The sequence below is a fragment of the Archocentrus centrarchus genome, chromosome 22 (genome assembly GCF_007364275.1).
Source record: "Archocentrus centrarchus isolate MPI-CPG fArcCen1 chromosome 22, fArcCen1, whole genome shotgun sequence".
Lineage (NCBI taxonomy): Eukaryota > Metazoa > Chordata > Actinopteri > Cichliformes > Cichlidae > Archocentrus > Archocentrus centrarchus.
In genome coordinates, this window is record NC_044367.1 from 22084668 (window position 1) to 22099944 (window position 15277).

At 40.1% G+C, this 15277-nt stretch overlaps 1 protein-coding gene across 1 annotated transcript; it reads right to left on the reverse strand.

Annotated features, from left to right (window-relative positions):
* Positions 1-3942: 3942 nt before the first annotated feature.
* cox16 (cytochrome c oxidase assembly factor COX16) lies at positions 3943-9785 on the reverse strand. The gene is made up of 4 exons (XM_030759183.1): positions 9651-9785; positions 7929-8006; positions 5940-6008; positions 3943-4871 (listed from the first exon to the last, which is right to left on the reverse strand). The coding sequence occupies exons 1-4, from the start codon at positions 9708-9710 to the stop codon at positions 4758-4760; spliced, it is 321 nt and encodes a 106-aa protein (XP_030615043.1). The 5' UTR covers positions 9711-9785; the 3' UTR covers positions 3943-4757.
* Positions 9786-15277: the final 5492 nt, after the last annotated feature.

Here is a 15277-nt window from a genome sequence, read left to right on the forward strand (position 1 = left end):
AAAAAAAAAAGTACATCCTCTTCTAAAGTTTTAAGTATCAAGACAATAAAAATGATCTGATCCTGAGCATATCTTAAAATTAGGTAAATACAACCTGAGATGAACTACAAAACATGACATATTCCACTGTGTCATCTTTTGTTTAACAAAAACTAAGCCAGAAGCAGTCTGTGGAAAAACTAAGTACACTCTTCCTGCTTCAGTAGGAATTAAAATAGTAAACAGTAACCAGGTGGTTGATTAATTGATCATCAACAAGTTTGAACACCTCTATAAAAGCAGAAGTTTTGGCAGTTTTCTGGTTTGGAGCATTCAGATGTGTGTCCAGGAGGAAAGATATCAGCACTGATCTTAAAGGAACAACTGTTGCTGCCCATCAGTCCGGGAAGGGTTATGAGGCCATATCCAAACAGTTTAAAGTCCATCATTCTGCAGTGAGAAAGATTATTCACAAATGGAAAACATTCAAGACAGCTGTCAATCTTCCCTGGAGTGAATGTCTCAGCAAAATCACCCCAAGGTCAGACTGTGCATAAATTGACTCTTCAGGCCACAGTTAGCATGTTAAATGTTAAAGTTCATGACAGCACAATTAGAAAGAGAGAAAGTCTCTTCTGAGTGCCGCTCAGTCTATGTGACTGCTTGTTGCTACATAAAAAAGTGGCAGCATTGCACACTGGTGCCTGGTCCTCCACCTGTCACATATTTAACCAGGTTGTCTCTAAACATCCACCTCTTGCTACTTCCTGCCCTGTTGCTCTGATGTAGAAGTGTACTCCAAGCTCTACACCATGTCGTCAGCCTAGGTTACACTTTAAATAAGACAAATTTTTACATGTACGGAAAGGAAAAGCTGCGATAATAGAATTAGGGCTGCAACAGTAGTAACTTATTGTAGCCCTTATATAGTCCAATTTTTCTGGCAGTCACTGATTAGCATTAAGTAAAAGATGTCAAAAGTGTGGGATTTTAGCCTGGTGTGAGAATTAAGTCAATGATCCTGTGACAAATGAATGGGATATTATATTTTGTATTTCTCTCACTGAATAGTCGTGGCTGTGATCTTTGTGAAAAAATGTCTTCTCATGAGATAACGCCAGTGGTAATTAATCATCATCTGGGGTATATCTGAGTGAGTTTGGGAAGAGTGAATTTTTCATTCATCGAGGGCCAAAAGGTGTGAGAGCAGAGTGCTTCACCTGCAGAGTGTTTCCACACCAGAGCTGTGATGATCTGGCAGATTAAAACTAAACTCACAGGGCTTCTAATTAAAGGGGGAAACGACCCCAGAGCTGAATAGGGTCAACAGAAGATGCTGAAGATCATTCTGAGTCCCGGCTGTCACATTGCCCAGAATTTCCAATGTTTACTACTACTGACTCTCAAACTTCATTAATTCTCCTCCTCATCAAACAATGTGGTAAATATTGAATTTCCCCCTTGTTTGGCCTTGTCCACTTAATATTTAATTACATTTTCTTGTATTCTCTCATAAAAAACTGAAGTGCATGTGAATGGGCGTATCTTTTTCAAAGACGGGCTCTATCTCATAACACATCTTGGCAGCTCACTTACGACAGCAAGGCCTTCCAGGCTGACCTATTTTGGCCTCCGATGACTACACCCCCGCTATATCTCCTCATCGTAGAACTGTAGAGCTGTAACATGTCTTTTGCTTCAGCGCTCCTAAGTCTTCTTCACGTGACTCACTTGAAGTGGGCTCTATGGAAAAGCTGCAAGGCTGTAAAGCCGTACACAATTAACAAGGTTACATGGTTCATCAAACACTGAGCTAAGTAACTGCCACATAATGTACAGTGAAGTAGGATGCTGTGGAGGGAATACAAAAAAATAGCTAAATGAGTGGGATGTTCGGCTGAAAGCAAAGCCACCTCACCTAATTTCACACATCATTTTGTCATCTAGAGATTTCCTTGTTAGCAAAATAAGGGCTCAGTTTCTTAGACATGGATTACACCCAGCCCAAGACTTTTATTTTCTTTTTCTAGGGCATGGCACAGTCTGTGTTTAGGAAAACAATGCCAAAAGTCCACAGTGATGAAAGCAGGTCTTTGAGGAAGCAACACCAAGAGCTAAATGCTAATATTCGCATGTTAACATGTTTGCTTGCTGGTTATGTTGTTGTCAATATGCACCACTTTCCTGCTGAGGGATATTTTTCATGTCCAAGTCATAGCTAAAACCAGGATTTTTTATTCTTTTAAAGCTTTAAATAGCTCTTCAGGCTTTCTGGAGGTCTTTCAAAGTTTTTCTTTGGACACTGGCTACTTTTTCTCACTCATTTTCAGTCCAGTCCTTGTACCTGACCATTTCCAGAGGAATGTTTTTGTCTGTTAAGCCACTTAACACTGACCTAATACAAGGGATGAACCAGATGAAAAGTGGAGGAGAAAGGACGTGGCAGGCTAAAAACTAACAGGGAGAAAAGGCTGAGGTATGCCAAATTACTGGACTGGTCTGATCCAAATTTGAAAATTTTGTTTCAAATTGTCATCAGTATGTACAGTGGAGGTCAGGAGAGAAGCACAACAGTGAGTAGTTTCAACCATGTGTAAAACATGGTAGAGGCTTGATCATGGTTTGGGGCTGCATTTCAGCCAGTTTTGATGGGGATCTTTTCAAAATTGATGGAATTACGAACACAGAAAAGTACCATCAGATTCTGATCCACCATCTCAAAAGCACTGATCCCAAACTCAGTGCCAATACAGTAAAAGCATACCTGCATAGAGTCATACACAATCAAACACTATCATACATGTGAAACCTTAGAATGGACAGAGGGTGTACTTTTTACCATGACTGTATGACTAGTTTGTTACAGTGTGATTGTAGTACTTCTTTTACTTTAAGCATTTTCTAGTAATACCTCAGACTTAGGATGCATGACAAAAACAAACACTTTTCCACCACCACAGCTAACCCTTCACTATATTAAGGCCACACTAGCTTAATGAGCATCATCAAACTCAATATTTCTTCTGTCCCACAGAAACAGCAGCATCCTCGCTGCAGTTCTTATTTCTAGACAGCCTTCATCTAATCAAAAAGAGCCCTGGGGCCACCCGGTGGAGCATCCAGTGTGAGTGTGTGATTCACCTCTAAGATTACAAAATGCACCAACATGTGGCTACTCTAATTTTAGAAGCCTCTTCGCAAAACACCAGACTTTTTTATCAACCCTCCGCCTGATGCGAGAGCTTTGATGTGATCTGCTAATCCTGTTACAAACACTTGATTACTCCGCTTTGTCATTCAGAGGTGTTTGGTGGATTAGAGACGATTGCTACTTCACGGCGGCTCTGCCGCGCACACAAACAGCCAATGACAAAGCAGCACTCTAAGCAAGATGTATTTTTGTACAACCTGTGCATGGAAAAAAAAATAAAAAAATAACCCTCACATATTATCTGCTGTTTGTTTCCCGAGCCCAAGAACACTCGGTATTAAAGCGGCTCAAAAGTCAAGAACATAATAATGTGATTACAGAAAATGTAACCCAAGACATTTTCATGCAGACGTTTGCACCTGAAGAATATTCATTACATCTCATTTCACAGCTGAATGAGGTGAGACAGTACATACATTATCTGTCACTCACCCACACATTACTTATACGCACCAATCTGGAGACACTGTTGCATACAGCGAATATCATGTTCTTTTGTTCTGCAGGACCAAAAAAGCAAAATGGTAATACTATTTTTATTATAAACGCAATAAATCCACCGCAGTGTAAAGTAATAACTGTCAGAAAAACAGATTACTGTCGAGAAGTATAAAGCCTGAGGAAAGGCTGGACTGTTCTCTTATTTATTCCTTTATGCTTCCAACTGGTAAATCAATGCAATACCATTGTAAACAAAGACTCACCGCATCCACCAGCTTTTGTCAAAAACAAAGAGAAAGTGAAGGCAGCACTGTGGATAAACAATAATAATTTATTGAGTCATGGAAATCACACAAGGATATATAATTCCTTCCTTGCAGAGGATGCAGCAGGACACAGATGGGCCACCTGCTGGCTGAGAATAACCTCTTGACAGAAACCTGATTTACATATTTGTGTATGAAATTATAAGTATCATCTTCTTTAATTATAACACCTGCTTTGCTGCTATGGCAGAATTTTTTTTACCACTACAAGTGGAGCCCGATCAGTATCGGAAAGCTTGAGCCAATCACCATACGGATGTTTAGGGAATAGAAACATAATAAAGTCAGTTTATCAACTTTCCAGCAAGGCATTCTGACTATGAGACACCGCTTGATTCTGCACCACTGTCTGTTCAGGAGTGTTCTCTGGTACACGTGCTCCAGACAGTGCTGAAAACAATGAAGTGAGCACACATATTACAAATGCATTATGTGTGTAAATTAAAAATACTACTAATAATGTTGGACATCATATGAATGTATCTGTGAAAGGTCAAAATCAGCCTACATCAGTTTGATTCTTACTAGTAGCTGTGAATGTGTTACAACCAGAAGAAAACATCACCATCTATTAATGTATATCTCCCAAGTCTGAATTCCAGCACAAGCAAAGACCAAAGAGTCCAGGCCCTGAAGCTGCAGAGACTGGGATAATTGAATCTCAGGTCTCTCCACAGTCCATTCTTGTGCTGTGTGTGTGTGTGTGTGTGTGTGTGTGTGTGTGTGTGTGTGTGTGTGTGTGTGTGTGTGTGTGTGTGTCTGTTCTGTCTGCAGTCTGCTCAGCCTGATGTCCTCAAGTCTCAGTCTTTATTGCTCAGCTTCCTGCGCTGCTGCTCCTGGTACTCCCTGGAGTCCTCCCAGGGACGAGGGCCACGGATGTTCTTCCACTCATCCAAATTCATCTCCTTTATCTTCTGCAAAGCAGCAAGAAAAAAAAAAAAACAATACACAGGAGGCAGGGTAAACTCCAGGATCCCTTGAATTCAATGTAAAATAAATAAAAAGATTAAACAGTCTGAAATCTGTACAGGGGTTTTCAAATGGTGTATGCAGGCATGTAAGTGCTGTATAATGAGAACAAAATAGTTGATTTCAAAGTGAATTTAGAATACATTTTCCAGTGTCAGAGGGAACCATGCGGTAGGCCACATAGATGAGAAGAACAGAGCTGCCGGCATGCTTTTTCAGAAGTGCGTGTCAGACAGTCGAGTAGCTTTGGAAATTCCTTTCAGGTGTTTGATCGGAAAAGTGGGCTGTGCCTGAACATTTCTGTAACTTTCAGAAACAAGCCAACATTCATACTCCTTCCTTCCCTCTTCTCCTTTTGGGGCCATCACAACAAATCATGTCACATCAACCCTTTCCACATCCTCCTTCACTACATCCATGAATCTCCTCTATGGTTTTCCTCTTTTCCTCCTTCCTGGAAGCTCCATCTTCAGCATCCTTCGTCCAGTATATCTCATCCTCCCCTCTCGAACTTTGTCTCCAAAATGCTCAACCTGAGCTGTTCCTCTGATGTACTCCTTTCTAAATTTGTCCATCCTTCCCATTATGCATATATCACAAATGTGCATCTCCCTTTTGAGATCCATTATTGATACAAATCGTTCTTACAATAAGTTGGCTAGTAATAACTTTACAGCTGCCTGTAGATAACAGACAATAATAATAAACTTATCAATATTTTTGGCTTGTAACAGCTATACTAAACTTGTTATTATGTAATCTAAGTTCTGCACTTTGATAGATTAATGACACCTGAGCAACGTGGACTCACTACAAAGTCCAAGAGACTAAAAAATCTCAGGAAGAGCCTGTAAATGAATCCAATACTTAAAATCTGGAATAATGCAACCAAAAATGCTGTCAGTAAAGCATTCTGAAACTTAAAAGCGTGATTCTTGCTATCTCAGCATTCTTGCAAACAGTCCTTGATCTACTCTACGCCACAGAGGGTCTCTCAGCCTCACTCTCCTTACCTCGTACTCCTCTTCTAGTATGACCGACTGCTTCTGGACATTCACTTTAGCCTCCAGTGAAGGATCCAACTGCAGGAGGAAAATAACAAGAGGAAATTAAATGTTTGTTGAACATTCACAACACAAAAATAAAATCAAACGGGAAGAAATGAGGAGAACGAAGAGAAAAGGTCTCCTTGGTTGAATGACTGATAAGGTGGAAGTGTGTTAAGAGGAGATTACAAGTACTAAAATGCAGTCAGAGAAGGTTTGTATGCTTGCAACTTAATCATAATTTAATCTTCCCCAATTTTTAATGTATTATTATTATTAAATATTATGCAATATAAATTATGACATATGCATAGTTTTCTCACAACTAAGAAGCATTGTACACTTTTTCACCAGTGCCAAAGTTGAGCCTCTCTAAACCCAGAGCAAAGATCCACTTTACTATTACACACACACACACACACACACACACACACACACACACACACACACACACACACACACACACACGTCAGAAGGTTGTGGGAGGGAGAGTTGAGTCTCCATCAGGTCTTTGCAATTCAAATTGATTTTTCCTGAGAACAGAACTGAAATGAATCCCATTCTGAATCATTACTTTTAATGAGTTCTAATATTTCACAGCAATAATGCTGCAGTTACACAGCTGACTGATGAGTTTCATAACACCGTGATTGATTTACAATTAGACCTACATTACTACAGCTTATTAATAATATATAGAATATTATGGAGCCTTCAGACCAGGGAATTAATAGCCTACGTATTCAGTCCAGTACCTGCTGTGGAGGTGTTAGCATCTGAACTTGAACCTCACAAACAAGCTGAGTATGCCAGAAGTAAGGAACGTTCACAAAATTCTGGACTGGGAATACAAAAGGCATTCAGGTTCATCTCTGCCCCCAGGCTAAATTAAATCATTGAAAGGAAAATGCAAATTGGATCACACAGTGACTTCCTCTGAGTGGTTTCACTGACTTAAGTGAGCACTTATCTGTGAGAACAAAATAATGAAACTGGCTGGTAACAGTCTAGCTAAAAACAGGAAGAGTGGTTTTTACCATGTCCATACAACATTTTAGATATTCAGTGCATTAAAATATACACACAAACATAGATACACTGAGCAGCGTTCAATCTTTACTCCACAGGGTCAGAGAGTGGAGCAAGGCTCTGTTTGTCACAGGCCCAATCAGAAAAGAGCGAGAAGTGTGGGGGCTGCTGCACAGGCACAGTGCCAGAGGCCCAATGCCCTCCTCCACCATGAGCATGAGCATCATCATCATCATCATCATCTATTGTCTAGTGCTGCCTCACATGATCAGTAATAAGAAAAGATGCCCCTGCCATCTGGCTCCCACCCAGATGACACGCATCAGCGTATGTCACAGTAAAATAGCACAAAACAGTTACTTCCCCTCACAGTCAGCTCATCAGATTGTAATGCCTCCTAATAAATGGCCAGTCCTTTGTCATTTTAATGAACTGGTTGTCATTTAATGAATTATTAGAGCTTGTTCTCCCATCTTGCTCTTGTACTGACTCACTAAACGGGTTCAAAAAGCTTGTCAGTGCTGTGTGCCTGCAGTGTTGTTCAGGAATGATGGATAGACTAAGCATTCAATTCAGATTTCTTAAAAAGGCCAAATCGACCACACTGTACTGATCTGTAACATCCCAGGAGTCAACAGTGAAACATTGTTAAGTGTGTTTCATTTTGACACTTGGAGGAAATCTAACCCTCTGGTGCAACTACTGTTCCAACCACTGGGTGGAGAACTCAAACACTGTTTATTGTACTGTACTGAGACAGTTTCTTTTACCCACAAACTATACACTTGATGAGCTTGTACAGTAGGGTTTTTCTCTCCCTTAAATGTTTTATGTAACAATGACAATATGGGAGTTTAAATGTAACTATGAAACTGATTATGAACAAACCTTGACTGGATTTTTAAAAAAAGGAATCAGACTACAAACCCTTTTTCTGATCTTCTGGGCATCATACCGGATTTGTGTAAACTCCCGCAGGCCAAAGGAACCACCAACTACCAGCAACTGAAGTCAGAAATATAACAGAGCCATAAGCATTGTGGTTATCTGCAGTACTGTGCAAAAGTCTGAAGCCACTCCTCACTTATATTTATATTTTGGTGGGGAAAATGTGAAATAGGTACAGTGAGTGATTTACTGAAAAAAAACATGCATGTAAATATAGCATATAAGGCAAAAAAAAAAAAATGAAGCTTCAATCAGAGGTTTTCCAGATGGTACTGCATAGTGGATCAAAATCTGACAGTGCTTTTCTGTTTTCATAATTCCACCAATTTTGACAACCACAAGCTGAAATGGAGCCCAAATTTCTACCATGGTTTATTGTAGTACCCATCTCCTGACCTCTTACGTACATATTACAAATATTAAAAAAAAATAAATAAATTTTGATTCATCAGTCCATAAGACCTGTCGCCACTGATTTTTATTCCAGTTCTTGTGCAGTCTGACATACTTCAGCCTTTTCTCCCTGTTTCCCTTCCTTAAGAATGGCTTCTTGACAGCCACCTTTCCACTGAGACCATTTCTGATGAGGCTTCAGCGAACAGTAGATGGATCAACGGAAGGTCCAGATGCATCTCTCAGTTTCTGTGTCAGATCTTTACTATTTCTTAAGGATGTGACTTTGAGATGCTGATCATCTGATGTAGATTTTTTTTTTTTAAGCTAGACTTTTTTTTTGTCGTACACTTCTTCAGTTTCCTAAATATTTTTATGGACAAACTATACACCAGGTTGACATATTCCAAGCTTTCGGCGAAAAGCTCTTTGGTAATCACTTTGTTCTTACAACAATGATATTTTATGTCAAGCAAACTGAGTCACCTTTGGCATTTTTCATAGATTCAACTAAAGGAACGGATTCAAATGATGTGTTTTTGTGACAGGCTGCTAGTAACAAAGTGTCTGAACATTCAATTTAAACTTGGTTCTTTGTTAGGTTGTCTATTACATGTAGACACAACACTGGTTTACTCTTTGAGTTAGGTCAGTGTTAAGTGGTTTAACAGACAAAAAACATTCCTCTGAAAATGATCAGGTATAAGGACTGGACTGAAGATGACTGAAAAAGCTTTGAAAGACCTTCATAATGCCTGGAGAACTACTGCTCAAGACAACTTTAAAAATTTACAAGAAAGTCTGGCTCTTTGGAAACCAAAATATATACAATTGAGGAGTGGCTTAAGACTTTTGTACAGTACTGTATGTTAGGAGTGAGCAGAGAACACAGCTTGAAGTTAGAATGATTAAGCTCATTGTAAAGCTGCAAAATCAACAAACACATCTCCCTTCATTAAAACTTTCATCAAAGACAAACACTACAATCTTCAAGATGTTTTGACTCACGTTTGTGTACCTAATAAAGTGACATTAAACACATGGCTCGGCATTCAGGTTAAACAGTCAGGATCAAAAATAAATATGGTTACACCAAATAAAGTAACTAACTAAAGTAACGAGGATCACAGAAAAACAGCTGTTATTACTATGAAGTTCCAGATACCAGATTTTACTTCAATATTGGGAGTAAACTGGTAAAATGAGTCACTTGAACGCTCCACAGTGGGGTTATATATTCATGAAACTGCTAAGTAGTTTGCAAATATCACCTAACGCCGCTTTGTTTCCGTACATTTCGTTACTTACAAGCATGGGGACCCCATATTTCACTGTTTTGTTTCTCCGCAGCGACTTTAAATTAAACATGACTCTTCCTTTCAGCTACCAGCCCATCTTACAGAGTCCAACAACAAACGGGTCACATCTGAGACGCGTTTCCTGAATGAGTCCTACCCGTAAAACGGTCCGTATAGATACGAGGGCGTGCTGAATAGTTCCGGTGGTTGTTCATATCAAGGAAGTGCTTTTTAAAAATTTAGTTAAACCTAAACAACTTATATAAAACTAAACATTTTGATAAATTTACTGATTAAACAGTTATTTTCTAACAAATTCCTCTGATGAGTCCGTTTGGGCTTATATTGGGTTTATATTCTCCACAAGCGCTGAGATTTTGTTGCAATGGAGCCTATCCCAGCTATCATAAGGCAGAGTACACCCTGTACAGGTCGCCAGCCTGTCGCAGGGCTAACACAGAGAGATAGACAACCATTCACACTCAAATTCACACCTATGGGCAATTTAGAAACATCTATTAACCTAACCCCACTAAGTGCGTGTTTTTGGACTGTGGGAGGAAGCACCCGGAGAAAACCCAATGAGTGGAGACTCGTGTCTCATGTCTTACACTCTAGAACAACTGAAGCAAGCCAGACTGCAGGTAATCTATCTGAAATATTGTCGAAGGCAATACAAGAATGGGAGCTTACAAACAAAAATCCAGTCATCTTTAACTGACCAATGCTCCAAAAAATGGTATGCGCTGTGAAAATAATCGGCAGGTTGCACATTGCTTGTTTTGCCCACCCACTCAATTTTTCCACACAAAGCTCCAGCTGTTGCTTAATTGCTTGGCCGAGTGAGACGCCTAACATCTTTTTTTCATTGCAGCACTACCGCAAGTCGCAAGCTTAAAGAGAAAGAATGGATACTGGAGCTGCCTACCCATAAGCTGGTGATTGATGGGGTGACCAAATGGAACAATACACTGAAGATGCTGGAGCAGCAACCAGCATTCTCGTCAGCTCTGCTCTCACCTGAAGTGAGGAGAAATGAAAGCGAGCTCTGTACTTTTACAGAGGCTGACATACAGCAACTTGGCCATGAATTGGTATCCCACACAAAATCACAGAGGGGGTCAGCAGATGCTGAGGGGCATGGTGCTCAGAGGTCATCAACTTTAAGTTCAGTGCCATGACTTTTGGTTCATCCTCCAGGTTGTCACTGAGTCCTCACAACAAATGTTTAGATTAGAATATGACATATTTCCATCGATCCATCCATTTTCTTCCACTTATCCAATTCAGGGTTGCAGCAGGGCTGCAGCCTTTCCCTGGACAGGTCACCTGTCTGTCACAAGGCTAACAGAGAGACAAACAACCACTCACTCTCACATTCACATCGGAAGTAGGTTTAGAATCACCAATGAATTTAACCCCCACGCATGTCTTTGTACTGTGTGAGGAATTCAAGAGTACCTGGAGAGAACCCACACAAACATGGGGAGATCACCCAAACTCCAAACAGAAAAGTTGGAAACAAGTTGAAGAAAGCTGAACAAAAGACACCCTGATCCATTTAAGACCCGTGGACAAGTGGGAGAGAGGGAACCGAACCCTTTTGGCAGTTTTGAGTATTGGAAGCATCTTGATTAGGTTTTTTTTTTTTTTTGAGAGCATTGGAACTTGGAACTGGATCCTTTGGATTTCTCACCATTGAGCCACCATTGAGAACTCAAACCGCACCGAACCGATCCTTCTTGGCTCCATGAAGAACAGGCTGCTCTTCATGGGGCCATTCATTCCCTTGCATGTCACACCTTGCCTTTAACCCTCCTACGAATCTAGTCTTTGGCGCAAAAAAACTGTTAACTATCCAGTTAGCCCTTCACTTTCCCGTACAGGCTACAATTACAATATTTTTTTTTAAATTAATATCCTCAATATTATCAGTCTCATGTTTTTTGTTCTAAGTCTGTTTTCCTCCATGATTTTGTATCAAAAGAGCATCTTAGAGAGTCAGACTTTCTCAGAAGATGGCAGAACTGCATCTACAAATTGTGGAACAATTTTAAAAATAATTTTCTTCAGTGTAAAACTGTGACAACTTTGAATATCTCATCATCTACAGTGCATTATGCCAAAAGATTCAGAGAATCTTGAGTAATCTGTGCACAAGGTCAAAAATTAATATTAGATATGTGATCTTTGAGCTCTCAGGCATCACTGCATTAGAAACAGGCATGATTCTGTCATGGGCTCAGGAACACTTCCATTTCTCCCACTTCCTTTTTATTTTTTAGATTATGCTTAAAACTTTCCTTTGTGATAAAACTTATAGTTAGGGCTGGATCAGGTGACTGAACCATCCCTTAGTTATGCTGCAATAGGCCTAGGTTGCTGGGGGGTTACTCAGTGCATCATAGGAAGTGTTTCTTCTTATTCACCTCTTTTTACTCTGCTGAATGCAGAGTGGCATCACTCTGCATTTAATCATTAATTATTAGTAATCTCTGGCTCTTTTCCACAGTGTGTCTTTTGTCCTGTCTCTCTCCCCCCAGCCCCAACCGGTCAGTGACTGCCCCTCCCTGAGCCTGGTTCTGTTGGAGGTTTCTTCCTGTTGAAAGGGAGTTTTTCCTTCCCGCTGTCCCAAGTGCTTGCTCATAGGGGGTCATTTTGACTGTTAGGTTTTCTCTGTAATTATTATAGGGTCTTTACCTTACAATATAAAGTGCCTTGAGGCAACTGTTTGTTGTGATTTGGCACTATATAAATAAAATTGAATTGAATTCCAGAAATCACTGTCTGTGAACACAGTTCGCTGTGTCATCCTGTATATCCTGGCATGGGGGTGGGCCATCAGTGTCTGTGGAATTGCAGCTTGCGTATCTGAAAAGGCACCATCAGTGCTGAAATATACAGGTTTAAGAGAAACATGCAGACAATGTGTTTTTGAGGGAAGGCCTTGCATATTTCAGCACTACAATGCTAAACCACATGCTGCACCTATTACAACAGCATGGCGTCATAGAAGAAGAGCCACATTGCTGCCATCAAATTCACAGTAAGCTGTTATTTTACTTACAGTGGCTATCCCTGTCCCTTTTACTTAGAGCACTTGATGTTTTCTATGTTTTATTGTGCGATGCATTATACTGTGACTCAACATTCTAATCCCACATCCATTCTATGACATTCCATTTGTTGCTCACTTGAACTGTCAAATGTAAAAAATATACACAATTATGGGATTTGTTTAAAATATCTGTATACAACATATAGATGTTGGCACTCACAGTGCCCTAGGGAATGTTTATGAGTTTAATGATTGGTCCACTCATCTAGTAGGAGATAGGGAACATACAAACATATGCTACAATCATTGTAGTGATTTACACAGCATCCCAACTTTTAATATTCCAGAATTAACTCCCCATTAAAATCTACTCAGCACTGTTCAGCCAGCAGGTTCTAACTTGTATTTACTAATTACACTGTTATTTTCTAACAAATTTCTCTGAGTCTGTTTGGGCCGAAGTGTTTTATATTCTCCACAAGCACTGCGATTGTGATCCAAAGATCAGATTAATATTGGCATTAATACTGTTAACAAGTTTTTGACAGGTTTCTTTGACGTGGAAGAGAAGTTGAATTTAAGATATTTTCACCATTGTAAATCAAATAAAGATAAGCTTCTTTCAGCCAGATGTCCTTTCTCACATAGCTCTTCCAGGATTTCCAAAATAGTTTTTATTTCCAACACTTTGAGACATTTACATAGTGAATTTTCTATTTCTGTGGTTCTAAGAATTTCAAAAAGTGATTTTTGATTCTAATATATATAATTATTTATTTATTTATATATATTTTGTGCCTTGAAATGCTGCCAAATTACAGCATTTCAAGGCACTTTACACTGTAAGGGAAAGACCCTACAGCAGGGATCCTCAAATCCAGACCTCGAGGGCTGGTGTCCTGCAGGTTTTAGATGTGTCTCTGCTTCAACACACCTGAGTCAAATATAGAAGTCATTAGCAGGACTCTGGAGAACTTGACTGCATACTGAGGAGGTAATTCAGCCATTTGATTCAGGTGTGTTGGATCAGGGACACGTCTAAAAGCTGCAGAACACCGGCCCTTGAGGATCCCTGCCCTACAGTATTAAAAAAAAAAAAAAAAAAAAGACCCCCCAATCATTTGATCCCCTATGAGCAAGCACTTGGAGACAGTGGGGAGGAAAAACTCCCTGTTAACAGGAAGAAACCTCTGGCAGAACCAGGCTCAGGGAGGGGCAGTCATCTGCCGTGACTGGTTGGAGGGGGGGACTCTACGTCTTCAGCTGTTAACATTCAGCTGTCAGAGGAGAAAAGCCAAACAAAGAAAAGCGCAGGTTATAGATGTGGCAACAATCAGGAACTTGATAGTATCGTCTCGCCACAAAGATCTTGGCTTCCTTGCAATCCGCTCAAAGAACTCCTTGATGCGGGCTTGCAAGGACTTCACAATTTTTATGTCCACAGTTGGATCTGGCGGTGTGATGATATTTTTCATCTGCTCAGCATTTAATGTGTTCTTTAGGTCTGTCAGGACAGCCTTACTGATCTGTTTAACAAGCCTCCTGGTGGGATCGACGCTGTTGGGGATGATGGGCCCCTCCATTGTCTTATCTACCTTATCTATTCATCTTTCATCCAGACTTGGAGAGCTCCACACTTGTTCAGCACTCTCACCACTGTGGCGCAGACAAACACACGGCGATGCTGTTCTCTGGCCCTGGTCTCATAACCGGGCTGTGTGCGGTCAAATGTAGCTTCATGTGATGGCTGCATAATCTAAATGTAATTTGTTTTTTGTCTTCAAATTTTATGTTGTAGCACCTCGTACTGTACGATCGCGCACTGACTCCGGGGAATTCGAATTGAGTGCCTTTGTACCTTCTGTAGCCGGCCGCAAAGTGACGTGTCAAAGCGCGTCGGTCTACATTCGCACAAACGCACTGTCGTCATTAATTTACATAAAATTAAAGAGCGCAATATAAACAATTTTTTCTGTATTTATTTCTTCATGAATTTATTGAAATTCATTTACTTTCCCCATGTAGCATGATATACTCAGCTGTGCAGAAAAAAAGGCAAATCTTATATGTGGCTGATCGGGCTGCTGCTGAAAGTATCGCGCGTTATCACCGCCGGTGAACGTCTCACAGCTTTAAGCTCCGTGCCAAGACTTTGGATTCCTCCTCCGAGTTATCACTGAGACCTCACAACGAATGTTTAGAGTAGAATCTGGCAGGTTTCCGGTGTTGTGCCAAAAAGTGATCGTCTGCCATAAAGTGATTTTCGATGTTTCTATGTGCTTTTATGTGTAATGTCTTTGCTTATATTGGTGAATAGAGTGTAGTCAATAGGATTTATGAAGGGCTTAAATATAAAATGAAGAAATGACCTGTTTTTCAATTATGTTTATGACTCTGCATTATTGCACGTACATTATAATAAATCCAGTCCTCTTTGGTCACTTAAAATATCTTTATAGAGTGTAATGTTATATTTGTTCTGATTTCTGCTGCTCTCTTGGCCAGATTTCTCTTTAAAATCTGACCGATCGCAGTTTTTACCCTGATAAATAAAGAATATGTAAAAGTCGCTGCTAAAA

Coding starts and splice junctions, on each gene's coding strand:
- cox16 (XM_030759183.1), bottom strand. CDS start 9,710: ATGTTTAATTTAAAGTCGCTGCGGAGAAACAAAACAGTGAAATATGGG. Junction 6,009..7,928: donor CCCAGAAGATCAGAAAAAGG/GTTTGTAGTCTG, acceptor TTCCTCCTGCAG/TTGGATCCTTCACTGGAGGC. Junction 4,872..5,939: donor TACTAGAAGAGGAGTACGAG/GTAAGGAGAGTG, acceptor GCTGCTTTGCAG/AAGATAAAGGAGATGAATTT.